Source organism: Condylura cristata, unplaced genomic scaffold, assembly GCF_000260355.1.
Source record: "Condylura cristata isolate star-nosed mole 26May11 unplaced genomic scaffold, ConCri1.0 scaffold00015, whole genome shotgun sequence".
NCBI classification, from domain to species: Eukaryota; Metazoa; Chordata; class Mammalia; order Eulipotyphla; family Talpidae; genus Condylura; species Condylura cristata.
Window position 1 is genome coordinate 41,475,331 of NW_004567116.1, and position 20,604 is coordinate 41,495,934.

General features: G+C 35.6%; 1 protein-coding gene across 1 annotated transcript in view; it reads right to left on the minus strand.

Moving 5' to 3' along the window:
- Positions 1 to 219: 219 nt before the first annotated feature.
- The window catches only part of RSF1 (remodeling and spacing factor 1), a 122,213-nt gene continuing 101,828 nt past the window's right edge, over positions 220 to 20,604 (minus strand). Inside the window, exons 12-16 of the mRNA XM_004683235.2 lie at positions 16,541 to 16,608; positions 14,983 to 15,190; positions 12,804 to 13,024; positions 10,645 to 10,833; positions 220 to 7,694 (exon numbers count right to left, since the gene is read on the minus strand). Coding sequence (XP_004683292.1) covers positions 7,126 to 7,694; positions 10,645 to 10,833; positions 12,804 to 13,024; positions 14,983 to 15,190; positions 16,541 to 16,608 — 1,255 coding nt within the window. The 3' untranslated portion in view covers positions 220 to 7,125. The remainder of the gene's footprint in view (positions 7,695 to 10,644; positions 10,834 to 12,803; positions 13,025 to 14,982; positions 15,191 to 16,540; positions 16,609 to 20,604) is intronic.

The following is a 20,604-nucleotide window of genomic DNA, read 5'->3' on the forward strand; positions in this document are numbered from 1 at the left end:
CTAGTTGGCAAATAGCCTTAAAGATTACTTGGGAGAAATTGATTAACTTAATTTCTAATAGAATAATTCATCTATCTTGCGTGATAAAGTTCACCCTTTAAGTAATTAGCTTTCTCTGTGACAATTTAAAATAAACTAGGTTTGCAGACAAATCATGCTAAATACATTAAATTATTTAAATTTTTTATTATGACAATTGACATATATTAAGTGAAAGAAATGACAGAAATATTATAATAAAACATTTTGAAAGAAAAAGTTACACAATTAGGCCAGGAGCGATAAAATAGCTTTAGCTCTGGCTTATAACACCAATAATTCTGATCAGACTGTAGTGAGACACTGAACATTTCATTAACAAAAATATTGGCACCAGCCACAACATATTTTGGTTGTCACTTACAGGAATATTGTTTTTAAACAACTATGCACTGTGATTCTAACACACTAGGTGTTCATACACTGCAGCTAACCCCTGAAGCTTTAAGCTACCAGGAATTCCCATTTTTTTTTAATGCACAAAATTAGTTTGTGCAGTTATTGAAATCACATTTCCAGTTTTCAAATCTCTTCCCCCTCATGCATGCATTAAAAGTGGCAGCAAATACTCCAGCTCCTGCTATTTGACTAACAGCATGTTCCTGATTACCTCAACTGTTTTATGCTAATATGGAGCTTCTGTTTTAGCTCTTATCACTTAGAAACAAAATAAAGCATTCTGAGCACCTATTCCAGGAATAATTCTTTTATGCATAGGAAAAATAAAGCATTTCATATAGTATGTCAGAAATTCCAAGAGGCGTTCCATCAAACACTCCCGGATCCCAGCTACTATTATTAAATCAAAATGAAGACCTAACTTATGCCACTTACAAACCCTAATATGGAATTTGTTTTCTTTCTTCACCTGGAAATTCACGATTCCCTGAAATTCATGAACAGGTGAGGACAGCAGAGAAAATGACATCTTATATAAGCTGACAACAGATAATGGTAGCTTAGATAAAAATTGACACATTTACTTGAATTTGATTCTTTAAGAATACATTTCTGCTACAAAAAGTGAGAAATTAGAATGGTAGAATTATCAGATGCTAAAAAGTACTGGCATTTAAACAAAGGTGTGTTAATGTGGTAAAATGTGCCCTGTAAAAAAAAGCCTTTTAGAATTGGCAACGCTACAAGATTTTAAAATACTTTTGATCAAATGAAGAGGGAATTTAAATTTGAATCTCATCTCTTCCTGCTATGCTTCCAACAGACAAATGTTTCTGTGGAATTAAAATGCCTATTGAATAAATACCTAATTGAGCAAATCTAATTTTTCCCTCTTGTAACAGATTGAAAAGAAACCAAGCTTAGCCCCATTTTCACCCCCATCTTAGGACAGAGCACTCATTTTCAAGGTGTATACAAAACTTCCTGGCAGGTTTGGACAAGCTACAATTCAGATATCATTATCAAGAAGTTACTTTGGTTAAGAAGAACAGAACACCAGACCAACATTAAGAATATCCTAGTCAGTCATCACAAAAATCACACACGGTTAAGAATATACTTGTTAAATGCCAGCTTTGGGTTATTAAAGCTGAAGTTGAAAATCCATTTACACTAATAAAAACTAGATCTGAGTGTGTATGTATGCATCTGTTGTGTGTATGTGTGTGTGTGTATAACTTTCATGCAATGATCTTAAAGCTTTGGAGAGAAGGGTTGTTAGCCTTATTTCAAGGCTTGTCCATCTAACAATTTTGACATGCACCAACTCTGCTAAAGGGCAGGAGAATGAAAAAGACCATGGCACAGATTTTTAGACATTTTTAGGTTTAATTACATAGTGCACCTGTAGATGTTCTAGCATAAACACAATTGTAAAAATCTACATCCTATTTTAGGGTATTTTTCCACCTCCCATCCCTTAAAAGCTGTACAGTTATAAAAATTGTGACTCTCAAGCAAAATAAATTTTTTTGCAACATACAAAATAAGTTAAATGATTCAGAAGGTCTTAAGTCATTAAGTTTCCCAATGACTGTTCTGGACGTCCGTAAGCATGACATGCAGTTCCTGACCTATGACCAGAACTCAATAAATACACTTAAATTAGATTTCTTTTAGAAACTGATGAAAGTCAAGAAAATATATAGATAGAGTTAACAATTCCATTCTTAACTTACATCATCCAGTGGCAAAAAGAACAAGGCAGGTGACTCAGTCCTTAGTGCATTTTCTAGCTTGTACCGGTTTGGCAAAAAACACAAATGTGGTTACTTTAAAAATGCTTTTTCTCATTTATAATGTCTGAAGAACTTAATAAATTTCTACTCATCTAATAATTTGTTATGCCCTTTCATATAATTTATGCATAGGATAGACATTATCTTAAAGTTACTAAAATAAAATAATCTTCATTAATTGAAATCATTACAATGTGCCAGGATTAGATTTGAAGCATTTCCCACAGTGAAATGGTATGAATATAAAATGAAAAAAAAAAAAGAGGGCGAGCTAACATAACTAAATGGGGTGGGGAGGGATGGTTTCTGAGAGAGTTTATGTGAATTAAAAAAAGTTACGCATAGTCTGTAGTGGTTATATACCAAACACACTACATTTACAACTGTTTGCTTGCTCGCTTGGGAATGACTCTGAGCAGTGTTTACATAGCAATTCTTGGCACTCAAAAAATGTTAAGTAATATCGAAGTGAAACACCTCAAAATAAAATTTGAAGTGTACACAGGACACAATAACCCAGTTGAAATACACTGATAGCAAAGGGCCTTGTCTTTCAGGATTAGTACAGAAACAGTGAAGCATATCAGCAGTTACTTTGCCACTTGCAAGGTAGATATGTTTACACATACACACTGGGAATGGTGGATAAACTAGGAATGGATTTTATTCTAAGGAAGTTTAGCAATAGATAGTAGGTAGAGGACTATGTAGATTATAGCAGATATGCAGTCTTGGCATTCTGCTTTTTGGGAAAAGCAGGAATATCTTTTTAGACTGTCAAGCCAAGAAGAGGAACTTCAGTATTTTTCTCTAGATTTTCTGTAATTCATTGTTCATAATTTCCTAGCTGTTACAATTATTTGCCTTGTATCTTTTATATCAATGATTTCAAAGGATTCACTTTCGTATCTAAGGTATGCACACATACCTATACATACATACATACATACATATATAAATATGTTAATTTCATTTAAAAAAACGGTTTTTAATACTTGTTCTATAGCTGTGAGGCAGTGCCACGAATCAGACTTGTTCCACTGTGTATGTTGTGAAGGGTGGAGTTAAGTTTTTCTGAATATTAAACTTGTAGATTCATCAGCTTTCTTTTCAGTTGTGTGATTGATTTCGTAAATGATTACCATCTCTTACACCCACAAAATAAAAAGGGATTACTTGTGACAAAGGAAATTTTATCAATCCCACTTAAAAATAGTTAATATCTCCCCATCATTTTCACTCTAAATTACAAGTAAACATCTACATTTTTCTTAATATACTTTGCTCAAAGGTGTAGCATGGGATCAGTTTTATCAACCAAAAAGTGAAAAGCAGAAACTGCAATATCCTTTTAAAATGAATGTTTTAAAATCTTTTCTTCCAACAAATTCTCTAACATTCAAAGCCCTTGGTTCTTTGGCAGGTCACATTTTCAAATGATAGACATGAATTTATTCTACATGAAACTCCTCGTTAACCTCTGAATCCGCAATCTTGACCAACTGGAAAAGGAAATGTTAGACCACCTCAGTATATCAGATATACTCTTGAACAAAAAAAATCTCTGCCATCATTTTCCAGTAACGTGCTAACAATGGAAAATGTCTTACACTTAACCACTATTTCATCAGCACAAGTCTACAAAACCAAAATGTTATTTTCTGAGTTCTTTTCACATATATTTCACTTTAATTCAAAGCTTCTGCTTTATGAAAACTGGGCTAGTTTTCAGATCTTTACAGAAATTGCACACTAAATATTCTGAAACTAATCTACATCTCCCCTAAAGTACATCTGCTATAAACGTGGGGTTTGATATTGGTATTTAAAAAAAGGGGTTGAAAGGATTAAGGGACTCTATTATATACTAATTACTGTGAACCTAAACCCATGGTTTGTACTCTAATAACAAGGTTCAAAGATACTCTAAACTCCAGATGAATCACTGCTTTCTTATACTTTGTCTAGTTGCTAATGACTGAACTGTCTTTGGATAAAGAACATTTACTCCTTCCTAATTTATTTTTTAACTTCAAAGCACATTCAGTCACATTTTCAGTGAATTGAAAATTTGGGAGTCTTTGAGGGACCAAATCTAAACACCAAGCAACAGACGTTTTTGAACTGCTTAAAATTTAACTACTCACAATCGGTCTCTTTGTGTAATGTCTATGTCTCAGCTGCTTGGACTGCACTCTTTGTAAGTGAAGCACAGTTAACTGATTTAATCACAATATAAGGTTAAAACGGCTACACTTACTATCAAATTCACAAACACATAAATTTAAGTTTGGTAAAGATCAGGCAGCAAAAATGGTTTCATAACTCAGTTAATGGGATATTTGCCGAATGGAATACTCAGTCTTTACTATGATAAAAATTACCTTTGGCTTTCTATAGCAGAGTAAAGAGAATTCCTTACTTCACAACAGGCATCCTGTTAAAATAAATAATCTACCTACTTAAGACTTCTTATCATGTGCTCAGCTGAGAACTAATCTGTGGAAGCAGGAACAGGTGTCGCATCCAGAGAGTGAGATAGGGTTCATGAGCATTTCTACCCCGAAGTGGCTCTACCCAGCTCCAAGACTAAACAGGTAGGCTGGGATGGAGACTGCACTGCAGGGCAGGCCACTACACATTCTAACCACTTACCTTGCGATAGCAGGCATCCTTTTATTGTTTGCCTATTTTCGACAGTTAAAAAAGACTAACATTCTTAACCAACTTTCAAATAAATGAGTCAAACCTACCCAGAAAGGAGTTTTGGTTGGTAAATGTGGCTCCTTACACAGCCCTAATCTACTGTCTGTGAATGTAAACCCTTCCCTCCCTTCCAGAGGAAGTGTCTCAAAATAAAAATCACAACTTGCTTGGAACCACATGCTATTGGTGCATCCTATTTTTAGGCTGCTTTCATTATTTTATTTTTTATACAGATACATATACATTGCTAGAATCAAAGCAAAAATATTAATGGGCAGGTACTACAGAACTAAAGTCAAACAAACAAACAAACAAACAAAAAAACAAAAGAACCAACAACAACTGAAAAACAACAGCTATAAATTTTCAAGGCCAAAAGGTATGATTTAAGGGCAACACCTGTTGAAGAAGGAAAAGGAGTATAAAATTTCTAGAGAGGTATTTATAATGCAAATCTAATGCCAGCTTTTTAGTAGTAAAAAACAAGTGCTTTACTATACACTGACTAGTACATATGATGCTTAATTTGGAGAGAAAGACAAATGAAGTTCCTTGGGCCAGCAGCAGATATGGTTGTGTCCATTGCCGGCAACAGACACAACACAGAACAGAAAAACCCAAATCCCAGGGCTAACATATTCACAGAAGTAATGGCTGAAGGTTTCAGAATTTGACAGGCAAGGTTTAATCACAAGTGCTACACTTTGTACAATGTTATTTATGGCTCTGCCTGAAATTTTACAGCTGTAACAGAAACTAAGTAAGACAAAGTTCATATTTTAGTGTCAATTATGAGTTAGGTATTTCTTTAGTTACAAACTTCTTTTCTTGAAATAAAGGGCATATCTTTCTTTTTAAAGTGTTGAGATGTTTGAAATGAATGTCATGCCTACTAAGTATATTGGTTCTCATTCAACTCTATGTTGGTCATATGACTATTAATGAATTTTAATAGAAGTCTAATGGCCAAAGGCCAAAACTACATTCAAACCCTGCTAATATATCCAGGCAGATAGGAAATTCCAACACACACCCACACACACGCGCGCGCGCACACAGACTTACACACACACACATGCTAAAACTCAAAACTAAAAACCTCCCAAAGGAACTGCTTTGTTTGTAGACTTCAATTTGAAGTAGATACTAAGGGCAAGAATAGACCAGTTAAAATTCACCTGAAAATCCTTTCCCCTTCTTCAAATGTGCTAAAATATCGTCGTCAGTTCAGCATCTCTCTTCATGTATGTTGTATAGATGCATTTCTTTCAAAATGATATTTTAGATACTTAAATATTTAGTGGCCAGAAGATAAAGAGTTACATTATCTGCAAAGTTTAGTCCCCCTGGGACTTAAGAAAGACCACACTCATTTCACTAATAACTCTCCATGATAGTATATTTGAGGCCACCACATCACTACTGCATAAAGCTGTTTTTAAAAATTTGCTGCTAGCACAATCTGGTTGTCAAAGCTTCATTATACATTTACTGTACAAATGCTTTCAGATGATTTTTTTAAGCAAGAAACTCCGCTAGAACAGAAACTTAGGTTTGAGTTTTCTGGTAGTACTTTCTCGGTCTCTTCTTTATTAAGTGTGGTTATCTCCAATAGTAAACAAGTTGATTTCATGAACTCTATTACTACACGACTTATGTATGATGTTATCTACAATTCTCAAACTGCAACAATACAGACTTGAATTTTTAAACAGTCTGTTAATCATCTATGCCATGAATGTTTAAATATAATATATATTTAATATGAAAAAGCTAAAGCACAAGTGCTTTCTCCCACCCCTAGTTCTGTTTTGGGCCCTCACGGATTTGGAATGCATTCTTATCGACCCTTTTCACAAAGTCAGGAGAGCTCAGGAAATATAAAGTCAAAAATATACAAATCTTTGTTGTTGTTATAATAAGATTTTTTTTTCCATGAATGAAATTACCAAGGACCATGAACTTGAAAAAGGAAAATCTAAAGGAATTTACAGCAATTATTTATCTTCAAAGTTCAAAACTGGTCACTTCACAGAAAGACTTCAGGGTTTGTTGAAATTTTTCTTCTAAAAAGTCATTCTGTAGTGGAGTTTTCTAGGAAAAATAAAACAGCTTTTAATAACTGGCCCGCTGGTGTGAGAGCTACCGTGGAATAAATTAGCACAAAAATGGAAAAAAAGTCTTATAACTGTTCACTGTTACAGACATAATCAACAAGGTCAGTCACTCTCAAAAGTTCATCTTCCTCCTCTTCTGGTGCTCCAGCCTCTTGCCCACCACTTGTTCCATTGGGGGCCAGGCTTGCACTGGCTGTGCTGTTGTCCTTGGGGGTCTGAGGCTTCTCAGTGGGCTTGCCAATCAAGTTCTCAATGGCTTTGCCAGGACTCTGTCCATTGGTGGAAGGTAAGTCCACTAAGCTATAGTCCAATGGGCTCCCCACCTTGCCTACATTTTCAAAGTCTTCTTCCTCATCACTGTCTATCCGATAGGACTTCTTAGTGCTCTCCTGTTCTGAGGGCAGGACCCTGGGCTGGCTGTCACAGGCAGGCTGGTCTGCATCTCCATGAGCATTGTCACAACTCTCCTCGTCCGTCTCAATCCGATGTAGCCGTTTTCGGGAAGGTTTGCCTTCCTCTTCCTCTTCCTCATCAGCTTCTGAATATTCATCTGTGCTTCGACCCCGCTTTCGAACTGACCGTTTTGATTCTTTAGCTAGCTCATCATCTTCAGAGTTCTTGGACATATAGCTCTCTAGAATAAACAGCATAGTTATGCCATTGGCACAGTTAACCACAGAGTTAATTCCTTCTTTTCTCCCCTATTCACCCACATCCTGCTTTCAGGCTTGCTCATATATAAGTACTTCATTTGAGAAACTGGCCTCACCTCTCTCCTCTCAGTTCATACCAATGTCTGGTATGAGCCACAGCATATTTTCCTGTGATTCTCATGAGGAGAATCAGATACAAACATATATGATGAGCCTTAGTGCTGTGCTTTAACCTGCTGTGCCACCATAGAGGGCCCATATCTGATGATCCTTAAATGAGTGAATTTAATCTTACTAGTCCTAAATTAGGGAATCAGTCAACATACTAAAAAGGAAAGATTAAAACAGCACCCGCTCTTGGGCTGATGGTTCGTGGCTGGTCTCTCTCTCCCTTGGCCTTGTGGCTGGCTGGCAGCTGGTGGTCTGGCTCTTAATGAGCTTTCAGTGTGTCATTCAGGTCCCAAGTCAGTGGAACCAGTAGGACGCTCTAGTTAACTTGTATCTCTCTCTTTCCCTGGGTTGTTCCTTTTCCTTTCCCCTTGTAAATAAAACCATTATTGACCCTTAAAAAAAAAAAAGCACCCAACATTGGATAGCTGAAACACTGAGCTTGCATCCCATTTTATTAATGTCCCTGTTAGCCTTACTTACAGCTTAAGCAATCTCACCTCATGGCTTTAATTACAATTACATTCTGGTGAATCTCACATTTGTTTAGTAACCCCTAAATTACAGACTCATGGATAAACTGCCTACTCAGCATCAATAGATTTCTAAACAAGTAACTCAAACAATATGTGTCTAGAACCGAGCTCGTAAAAGTCTGTCTAAATTTGTGCCATTCTGTTCTCTACATTTTAGTTACTGGAAGCTATTTTTCTAATCATTAATTCCTCTACCTTCTTAACCTCTACTCACTTCTAATCCATCAAGAAATCCTCTGGGTCTAGCTTAAAAATAGGTCCCTAATTTGACTACTTTCTGCCCTTACCCCCCTTTATTGCTACTGCCCCAGTCTAATCAACTATCTCTCTCATCTGACCTATTTCGACAGCTACCCAGTTATCTCCTAGATTCTGCCTGGTCTCCTTCAATTTATTTGTAAGACAGGCTACCACAGCAAATTGAAACTTCTTTGCTTAAAATCCTTCAATTATGGCCCTCCCTGGTGGCGCAGCGGGTTAAAATACAGCACTGAGAAGCTAAAGCCACTTCAGCATGAGTTCGATCCCCGCCTGCCCCGGAGGTGACCATATGACGTGGCAGACCTCTCCTGACCGACCCGCTGCTCCCCTCAGCAGTGTACTTCGTCAGTGTTCTGCTCCCCACTCTGTCTCTGGTGAAGCCTCTTGCTGCCCCTGAGCCTCTGGCCTGTACCCCAGTTCTGTATGCACAATAAATAAATCTTTAAAAAAAAAAATCCTTCAATTATTTGTCATCTCACACAGAATAAAATCCAATCTATACAATGGTCTACAGTGTTGTCCAATAGCATAGCCACTAGTCACGTGGTTGTTTTTAATAATTTAAATTACTTAAAAACAAAAACTTTCTTCAGTTACACTAGTCACTTTGGGGAGCGGGGGTGTAAAAGGCAGGACCTACAACTCTATTGCATCTACTCAATTTTGCATGAAAGCAGTCACAGACTAAATTAAAAAAGACAAAAAGGTGTGGCTGTGTTCCAATAAAAACTGATTTACAAAATATTTATTTACACAAACAGATAGCAGTTCACTGACAAGTGTTCTACACGATCTGGCCCCACTGATCTCTCCACTTCATGTAACATTACTCTCTTTGCCTCACTCATTCCTCTGAAACACCCCAGTCTCCCTTGTGTTCTCTGAACATACTATAAATAAAATACTTGCCTAAAGACCTTCACATCTATTCCATTTGACTGTATTGTTCCTTTTTAAGGTAACAGTGACTCACATACAACATTTCTCTCAGGGTTTAACTCAAATGCTATTTACTTAATGAGGCATTCCTTTAGAATCGTCTTTAAAATTCCAACTACTCCCTCAATCCATCTTCTTCCTTTATTTTTCTCCACAGCACCATATCCACTTAATATATTGTATATTCTACTTTTTATCTTTTTTTATTATTTCTCTCCCCCCATTAAAATAAGAGTTACAAGAGGGCAGGGGAATTTTGGGCTGTGTTGATCACTGTTCTATTACTAGGGCCTAGAATAGTGGCTAGTTCAATGAATATTTGATTTTAATAGCTGCATTAAGAATTTACATTTGTCTTTAAGATAAATGCACAACCAACCAAATGTTCACCTCCATTCTTTAGTCTCCCATACGCAAACATTGTTTATCCTTTTCTTCTGAACTGGGCTCAAACTCAATTGACAAAGACCTATGAAAGCAAACACTTTGCAAAACAGATCACAAATAATGGAGACTATAAGAAACAAAGGGGGAAAGAGGACAGCATAATTTAAAATGACCTTAGAACTCTGTAGTAACTACAAACTAAATGGATATTACAAATTTATATTTTAGAGTTTTTCTTGCACTGCTGATAAGAGACATAGCTAAGGCTATTAATCTAAAGGTTACCAATGAAGTTTACAGTCAAGCTAGAAAGACAACACCTTGGTTTGGAACTGTTACTATTCAGGGCACAGGAAATTATTTCAAAATGAGCATTACTAATAAAATGAAATATTGCTCAAATCACCAATTTCTAAGATTCTTTGCTCTCAATGAGAAATTATAATAATGGAAGACTTCAAAGTTAGTTATCGTATCAAATATCATTTCTTTAATAATGACCAGGCATAAAATAAAGGGTTTTGCTCAAAGATATTACAGATTATACTGAATTTCTAAGAAACAGTAGAGTCTTAATCCTGAGTTCATTTTATAACATCTACCTTGTCCAAACTTTTTAAAATTAGATCTTTTCTCTTACCTTCACTCTCTGAACTAGAAAGCCTGCGCTTATGAACACGTCTGATTTCTTTACCACGTCGTAAACTCTTCTGGGAACCATCACTTTCTGAATCTTCTTTGTAGTTAATTTGTCTTTTCTGGTTTCTTCTTGATCGTCTTCTCCGAGTTTCTACAAAATCATCACTAAAATCGTCACTAAAATCACTTTCTGTAAAAGAAAAAGAGGAAAATGCAGTATATAATTTAAGTCCATTAACCAGAAATACGTAGGTAGGTTATAAAAATATAAAAAGCTAGGAAATAGCAGTCAGCCATAAATATTTTTGAAGGAATACTAACTTTTATAAGTCTCATACTTCCTTTTTAACAGCATGAGTAAATCTGTGGAGATCTTTAGTGCCAAACCACATAAGTACATTCTATTAGCAATCAGTTTTCAAAATTAGAAAATATTTTATGCAACTCATATCTAGAACTATGTGGTCAGCTATACCAACTGCTCTTCTTGGTGGACAGTATATTCTGACTCATTTAATCTACTGTTTAACAGTGTACATGGCTGTATAACTAGTCATAATAATATCACAATGTACTTGACTGGTTAAACTTTCAAACCAGAGAAAACTGACAGTCCTGTTACAAAAAAATATATAGAATTTGAGCTCTATTTTAGGCTTTTTTATCCAGATTGCATTAAAATCTGCTAAGCATAGCATACATGAATACTTAACTCTAAGGTGTTGCAAAACAGCTCTGTCCTTTTCATTTATGATTAATCAGAGTCAGACCATAATACTGTGTGAGGCCACTTTTTCAGGAGTGCTAACAAATTCTACAGAATGACCACATTTAGCCTTGCTCCTTAATAGATTTAAAATATTTCAAAATAGCTAGCCAATAATGTGAAGGGGTCCCACTGTCCAAATATGGGACAAATCAAGCCTAAGTTATGATGGTAGCTTATCCTACCCACTGACTAAACTAAGAGTCTGTAAATATACACTACTGATATAAAAAGATAAATAAGCCAAATAATAAGTATAGAAGGGATGATGCTGCTCCTCTGGGCTTTTACTCCACTTCTTGTATGCATAAATAAATATTAAAAAAAAAAAAAGGAATGATGCAGTGAGAAAATCTAGCAGGGAATGAATGTACAAAATAACAGGAGAAAAAATCTGATAAGGAATTGAAAAACACTCAAAATATCTTCTTACAAATACCTTATTAATTACAAAGTGAAAGAAAGAGACCTGGAGGACATATATAAGTGATAAATCTTGCCCAAAATGCATAACCTGACTCTAATCATAAGGATATAGACAGGGTATTGTCAAAATAAATGGCATGTGTTTTTCAAACATGTCAAAGTCAAAAGACAAAGTCTGAGGAGTAGCCTAGATTAAAGGAGATTAAAGAGACTTAAGTAAACGCAATCATAACTCTGGACTAGATCTTTTTAGGAAAAAAAATTGACATAAAAGACACCTAATGAAATTTGTATATTATTGGTTATAAAAATATTAGTATATTAATGAAAGTATCATATCAAATTAAAATTTCTGATTTTAATAATTGTAATATATAAGAAAATAGCCTTGTTTAAAAAAATGAAAAGAAATTGTCCTTGTCCTTAGGAAATAATCTGTTCTTTTAGCTGCTATGCCTCTACTTAGTTAACAGGGATAAGCAAAAACTGTAACACCAACCACTACTTTTTAAAAACACCAATGAATCACTGAGTGAGGTCTAAATGTTAGGGATAAATGATGACCCATTATTTTCTCTTCAATACTAGACATTTGAGAAAAATTTGTCAGCTTATTTAAAATTCATGATTTATAGAACATACTATGGAGAAAGTCTAGGCATCTAGGCACGGACATACTTGGCACCAAAAGAATTCACCACAATCCTAAATGATTTTATTAGGAAATTAATGCATCCATCTGTATGTATGTTTTTATATGAACATTATATGAAAGATTTAGTTGACAACGAGTCATCAGAAAAGAACTTTCATCAGAAAATTATTACAATTCAGTAGAATTTTAGGAACACTTTGTGGTTTCAATTGTTACTATATGTGCTGCCAAAGAGAGCATAAATGTTAGGAACTCTTAACTCCGGAATCATAGGAATCTGAGTTGGTGTGATATGGATGAAAATTCTTTATACCAGAGTCTCTACTATTCTCTTCAGACTCTTCCTCTTCATCATCATCAGAATACTTTTTTTTGGGGGTTTTTCTCCGCAAACGCCTGCTTTGCCTCATTGGCCGGGAGGGATGTCGTCTCAGTCTCCGGCCACAGAAGTCAGTGTCACTATCATCATTAGAAGGTGGGTCTTCTTCACTTTCATCTGGGTTTTCATCAGATACAACAAACTCATCTTGAGACCTGCCAAGAGAAATGAGATGAATTAGGATGAATTACAGCTATGAACCTATTTGTGAGACTTCTGAGGTCAAATTCTAAGCTACCCAGTGAACCATTAAGTAATGATTAATGTAATATATCTGGGTATTTGTATCAATTTCTCTGTTGAAACAGAGAAAGGTTTTGTCTTTTACTATTGATGTTCACTTTGGTGTGGAAGTTGCTCTGACCTCTTGGGAAGTCTTCCATGCATCTTAAACACCTTATTATTTACTAACCAATCCCCACTTTCTACTCCCTAGCCTGACATTTGGTACTATCACACATTCAATAACTCAAAAAGTTGCCATTTATCTTAATTTTTCCCTTTTCATTGTACATCTCATCAATTCCTAGTTCCTCTTGAGTCACCTTCTTATAATGATAAGTCCTCAAACCTGCCCTCTCTTCTCTGCTCAAGCTCTCATCTCCCAAGTAAACTACTATAACAACTCCTCAGTCAGTCTCCCAGATCTCTAGATTTATTTCTCTCAACAAATCCCTCCAAATGAATATTAGGATGTATCATGAACTTATATGTTAGTATTGTGTTTAAAACCTTTCAGAGAGTTTTCATCATCTTCAGATAGAGACCAAATTCCTATGCATGACAAACAAAATATTCCATAATCTGCTTCCATTTTTATCTCTTAAAGATAAAAAGATTTACTTATTTAAAGATTTATTTATTTATGTGTATAAGAACTGGTGTATAGGCCAAAGGTGTGTGTATGTGGTGGGGAGGATTCACCAGAGACAGAGTATGGAGCAGAACAGGCAGATTGACTGAAATACACGGCTGAAGGGAGCAGCAGGTGAGACAGGAGAGGTCTGCTGTGTCACATGGGTCAGCTCCCTCGCCGGCCAGGGGTTGAACTCGGCCGGGGATTGAACTCATGCTGCAGTGGCTACCCTAGCCAGATAGCAATCTTTAACCTCTGCATGTTTTTGCTATTATAGCACATTAAAGTTTTCTTAATGTTCTGTGCTTTATGCCTTGCTTCTTCTCTGTGTTTAACAATGTCTTCTCTCCTCATCCAGCTTCTAACCCCCAACTCATCAACTGCCCAATTATTTAGTCTTCAAATTTCAGATCAAGTGTTCATTCCACTGTGCTATTGTCTTTGGCTTCCCTGGACTGATCTCTCTTTTTTAGACTTCACATTTATGTTAGTAGTCATCATGCACAAAGATTATTTTTGTGGTTTATATTATTTTGTCTACCACAATCAAAGAAGAAAACCTCTGTAGCCTTGTTTAGTATCTGTTCTGTAGGGAAGGCTTTCCTGATCTTATATACTGTATTGATTGCCCCAACCCAAATTCATTGCTCACCAGAGAATAGTATCTAATTACGTACTTGTGGTATATATCTCAAATTTGGAACCGCCTGATGGACATGGTGGCAGAAAAGCATAGTGAATGCTATGAATATTCAAATGAATCCTCAAGTGCTGTTAATTTAAATACAATTTTGAATATTACACAATGATTAGACCTATTTTCTACACTAAAATAAGCATGCTCGAATTTATTTTAAATATGCCAAAACTAGGGGCCCTCCTTGGTGGTGTGACACAGCACCAAGTGAAGTTATCCAAAGCCACTGCAGCAGGAGTTCATCCCCAGCCAGGGAGGTGACCCACATGGTGCAGCAGACCTCCCCTGTCTCAGCCACTTCTCCCCTCAACAGTGTATTTCAGTCAATCTAACTGTTCTGCTCCCGACTGTCTCTGATGAATCCTCTCACTACCCATATTTCTGTGTCCCAGTTCTGTATGTATAAGTAAATAAATCTTAAAAAGAAAAAAAGAAAGTATGCCAAAAATGAAAGAGGTCATCTATGTGCAGGAAGAACAAAAACCCCATACACAGTGGCCACGTGTCTCTGCTAGCCCCATATACACTTATATCATGGAATGGATTTTCACCACACGCACCCATCACTGATCTTGAATTCATCCTCACTCTCTTCTTCATCGAGGTTGCTGTCACTATCCAGGTCATTTAGTCGCCGGCGTTTCTTCCGGCGAGCAGCAGCTGCCCTTTGGGGCCGTTTATTTTCTTTTCTTTCTTCATCCAAAATAGTAGAGATGTCTTTCCCACGGTGACCCGTGATGGTAGAGATATCTTTTCCTCTGCCAACTCCTGCATTGGGGAGGGAGAGTGGTGGGGAAGGGGAGAGAGGGAACAACTATGTATGTTAACAGTTTCCTTTAAAATCTGGAGACTTCCTAATTTGTGCTTAACAGTTCTTCATTTACTTTATATTCTCCCTACAAATTTGCAGTTTTCTTATTTCAGTTCAAGAGCTCTTATCAAGAGTGTCTTTGCATTCCTTTATCCTATTAAATAGAAGTTAACCATGAAGGAGAAACAAAATTTTTTTATATAATTCATACCGTAATATTCACCCTGTTAAAGTGGAGTAATTTGGAGGTTTTAAGTGTAGTCACAAAGTTGTGCAACCATCACCACTGACTCCAGTATATTTTCATTACCCCTACAAAGAAACCTCATACCTATTAGTAGTCACTCAAGAATCTCTTCTTGAAAGTTGCCTTTTGGACATGGCTTTAGAAAGAGGCCAATCCATTTTTTTTTTTAAACTGTGTTTGCAGGACAGAAAAAGTGAGAATTCAGCAGCAAAGATGTAAATAAGCACATACAACTAGAAAGCTAGTGATGGCTTTAGTCCCACTACAACCTATTTAAGTAATCTTTTCCAGAGTTCTTATAATAATCAAATAGAAATCACAAAGCATCATATTGGAAACCTAATAATTTGTTATACAGTCCTTAGTACCTTCAAATTATATTTTAATGTCACTAAGACTGAAATAAACTAATTTTTAAAGATTAATTTAAAACAATCAGTAAATTCTGATTATCCATTATTTTGAGATTTCTGTAGCAACAGTGATCTAAAAATAGAAAGACAACAGAAAAGTTTCCAATTTGGATCTAGAAGTTATTTTTAAATATATGTAGGAATATTTGTATAAGATCATAAAACAAGCTACTTGAGATTTATATAGTGCCAAAGTGAAATGTTACTTCAATTAAAAAAATCATTAAAAAATTAGCAAGGACCTCCCTTGTAGCATAAGTCCCTGTGCAATCACTACCATGCTCTGAGTTCTAGTCCCTGACAGAGAATTGGTGCAGCAGACCTCTCCTGTCTTGGCCTGCTGCTCTCCTTTGCAGTGTATTTCAGTGGATCTGTCTGTTCTGCTCCCTGTGAATCTTCTCACAATCCTCTTCCCCCAGCACCTCTGGCCTATATGCCAATTCTTCTATGATAAATAAATCTTTTAAAAAATTAGTAAGATCTGAATGTACATAGAAACTGTCTACGAAAAATTTTTAATCTTATGACAGGTAACATTAAGAGTGATTGGGAGCACACAGGGAGGAAAATAAATATGCTCACTGATCTAAGGGCATTCTGACTGATTCACTGGCAGGGTTATATGGAAAAGAATGATAAACACATACCTCCTCCATCAGCTTCTTTGATATCATCTTCTATAGCTTCATCAATTGCTTCATCAAACTCATCAAATCTAAGATATATATACAACAGTCACATTAAAGCCTGTCCTGGCATGTGGATTAGCTTACCCTTAAAGATAAATCCTGAGAAAGTAAAATCTGTGTATTTATGCATTAAGCTAGAATAACAGATACAGATAAATAAAATGGCATGACTATAAAACTACTCTGCCTCTTAAGTTCTTTATGTCCTGGATTACATAAACTCACTTCTTTAACCTCAATTGCTTTTGATAATCAGAGTTTTGTAAATCAGTATCTAATTCATAAGTTGCAGTTTTTCATTTTCAAAATCATCTGTACCAAACATCAGCAAGTATCTTTGCAAAGGGCCAAGTAGTAAATATTTCAGGCTTTGTAGATTTCTTTCTCTTCAGCTGTCAAAAGTGTACCATAGACAATATGAGTAAAAGTTGAGTGTTCCAATAAAAATTTACTTTGATATTACAATAGAACGTACAATTTTCCTCTTTCTCTCTTTCAACTAGTTATAGTATAAAAACTGCTCATAAAATATGGGCTACACTGCCCTCCCTGGTAGCACAATGGGTAAAAGCGCAGCACTGTGACGCTGTCCACAGTCACTGCAGCATGAGTTCAATTGCCAACCCTAGAGGTGACCCACATGGCACGGCAGACCTCTCCTGACCCGCCCGCTGCTCCCCTCAGCAGTGTATTTCACTAGATCTGCCTGTTCTGCATCCGCTCTGCTCTGGTGAATTCTCTCACCCCCGCATCGCTGGCCTGTGACCTTGTTCTTCTATGTATAAATAAAAAACTTTGAAAAGTAAAAGAATATGGACTACATAAAAATGTCTGAGGAACTGGGTTTGGCCAACAAGACTATAGTTTCCCAAGCCTATATTACAGACTCAGACAGTAAAATAAGTTGAACAAAGTTAGTGTTGCAGAAATATTAAGCGTTTTAAGAACTGTATCACTACTGAAGATTTTATTAGAACTAAACTTCACATGCAGATAAGAGTTTTAGAAGTAAGTAAATGTATTTTTTCCTCACAAGGATTTTCCCTGATTTAAAGAAAAGTACCAATACTGGATAATTCCTACAGTATCTTCAATGTATAACTCCTCTTATCTTAGAGGTAAGGTGACCAGTAAGTGAAAATGGACATTGGATTAAAATCACAGAATACTAACAAGTGAGTTAAAATTAACTAAATAGTCTGCCTTTGAGCTGAAAAACTCATTCCAGTTAAGTATTTCCTTTATAGCAAAAAATACATACCCACACCAATATAAAACTGTATCACTTCAGGAAATTTACATGTTTCAGCCCAAGAACTCACTTTCTATACTAAGTTTTAATGGTTGTATAATGCCTCATCTTACCGGTATCATAATTTAATTAAAAGTTTGTTATTTTTTTTTCACAAAAATCATCTTTGCAGTTGTAAGTTGCAAAGTTTTTCCTTAAAGTAATTCTGAGAAAGTAAAAATCTATTTGTCTACTTACCAGATAAGAATACAGATAAAATAAAAATTAATAGAAAACAGTTCAACCATATGTTGTAGGTGAAGGTGTCAAAATAAGCTATTTGAGTGATTACTACTTTTTTAATCAATGAGAAACATTATTTCTAAAATAAAGAGACTATCAGGACTTCCAGATATTTGAAATTTTAGTAACAATGAATACCCTATTCTTTGAAGATCAAAGTCAGGTTCAATAGAAATAAGCAGCTCTGGCTTGCATCTCCAATGGCACTTCGGAAAGAAGTTGGTCTTAAAGGCCACACATCTACTTTCACTTCACTGTTTTCAAGGAAACAGCACTCTGTTCACTATGCAGTGTGGATGTGATGCTGACTTTGTTTTGGGCTAATTACTCTTTCTTTAAATTTCATCTAAACGCTACCCTTCCTCAAAATCTTTTAATTCATCTTTTCCTTTATTAGGAGATATACCCTGTGTTTCCACTCTGAATTCTGCTAAATTTTAAGTTTGATATTCCTGCTGCAAGAATTCTGTCAGTTGCATTGAAAATTATATTTGATATTCCTGCTGCAGGTGAAATTGGCATAAAACAGAGCATAAAACCTGTTCTTCAAAGGGTTGTACCAGGCAGCATTCCTGCCTGCCTGAGACTATGCAGGTGACTATCTTTTTCTTTCTCCATTGCCAAATAAACCTGTCCTTATAAAATATATAAAAAACCAAAAAACAAATGATTGCATCAACTTATAATACTGCTATGAAGTGAATTTTATTATTGAGATTTTTCTAATTGGAAGAATTGTGTTGTTTTAGTTTGGATTACTAAGTAAGGCCAAATATTTTGATATTTACTGGTCTTTTTTTTTCTTTATCAAGTACTATTTTGTAATGCTAGTGCAATTTTACTATTAGTGCTGTTGTTGACCATCTTATGGACCTGTAAGAGCTTCTTTTCAGTATATTAATTTCAATTTTGTCATAATTCTTCCCAATGTGTATTTCTTCTTTAATTTTTGCTTATTTTTACGTTTTGAGAAAGAAAAAATTCCATTGATTTGCTATCATTAAGGAAGTATTACATTTCCTGTCAGTCCGCTGCTCTAAAAGAACAAAAAAGTCACCCTATTTCTAGTCTCAAAAGTAAATGAAACCTGAATTTCCCTTAAGTAACTGATCCCCTAATAGAAATGGTTTTGTACTGAACTTTAGTTAATCCAGTCTGAAAACAGGAAACAACCTTCACAGATATTATGTTTAAAAAAAAAAAAGTGTATCATCCTTATGAAAAAGCTTCTTGTATTTTTAAAAATTTGTTAAGTCATTTCTTTTGGAATTAATTAAACTCTTGCAAAATTTCTTTGTCAGCAAATGTTTTCTTTGTAAATGCTTTTGTCTGAATCTTTCTTAAAGTTTACAAAATCAAATACCTTTTCCATTGTTTCTTCACTTAAAAAAATATAACTTTTGTTATGCTTAAAAAAACTGTTTCCAGATCCTCCCTGTTGGTGCAACAGGTTAAAGCACAGCACTAAGAACCTATAGCCACTTCAACATGAGTTCGATCCCTGCCCTGGAGGTGACCCACATGGCGCAGCAGACCTCTCCTGACCCGCCCACTGCGCTTCCCTCAGCAGTGTACTTCATTAGTTGTCCTGCTCTGCTCCCCACTCTGTCTCTGGTGAATCCTCTCACCGCCTCTGTACCTCTGGCCTGTACCCCAGTTCTGTATGCATAAATAAATAAATAAATCTTAAAAAAAAAAAGAACTATTTCCTTCAATCTTTTTGAATAAATCTTTTTGGAATCTAGGTAGTTTATAAATCAATGAGCCACATAATACATTTTATGCTAAAAATATAACTTTTTGTAAGCTTCTGTACCACTGTTATATAATGTTAAGAGATGATGGCTTCATCTAGATTAATCCACCACCATAGGCATGACAACTAAGACGAAGAGAAGTAGACTGTTCAAACAGACATTGTAAGTGGCATGTTGAGGACTATAATCTCTTCCTCTGATATCCAATTAAATGTTCTCTTCTGGTCAACTTTGATGTATCCTGGCTAGTTGGAGAAATAACAAACTAATACACAACTGTTAAATGATAGCAGTGACAAGTGTTAATATGTCATTAAATGCATTATAATCCTACTGTATCCCATGCAGAAAGTTAATTCTAGGTGTATTCAGAGCTTCAGTAAGCAGAGCAAATTTTATAAAATATCAGAGAATGTATACAAATGCATTTCAGGTGAATTGCTTTAAAAAGCACCAAGAGGTGGTACATTGAACTTGGTGGTACAATGGGTTAAAACACCACATTACAAAGCTCTCCAAAGCCACTCCACCACAAGTTTGATCCCCAGGCAGGGAGCTGACCCACATGGTGTGGCAGACCTCTCCTGACCCACCCACTGCTACCCTCAGCAATGTATTTCAGTAGATCTACCTGTTCTGCTCCCACTCTGTCTCTGGTGAATTCTCTCACCCACCATATAACCCCAGTTCTGTAAGCATAAATAAATAAATCTTAAAAAAAAAAAAAAAAA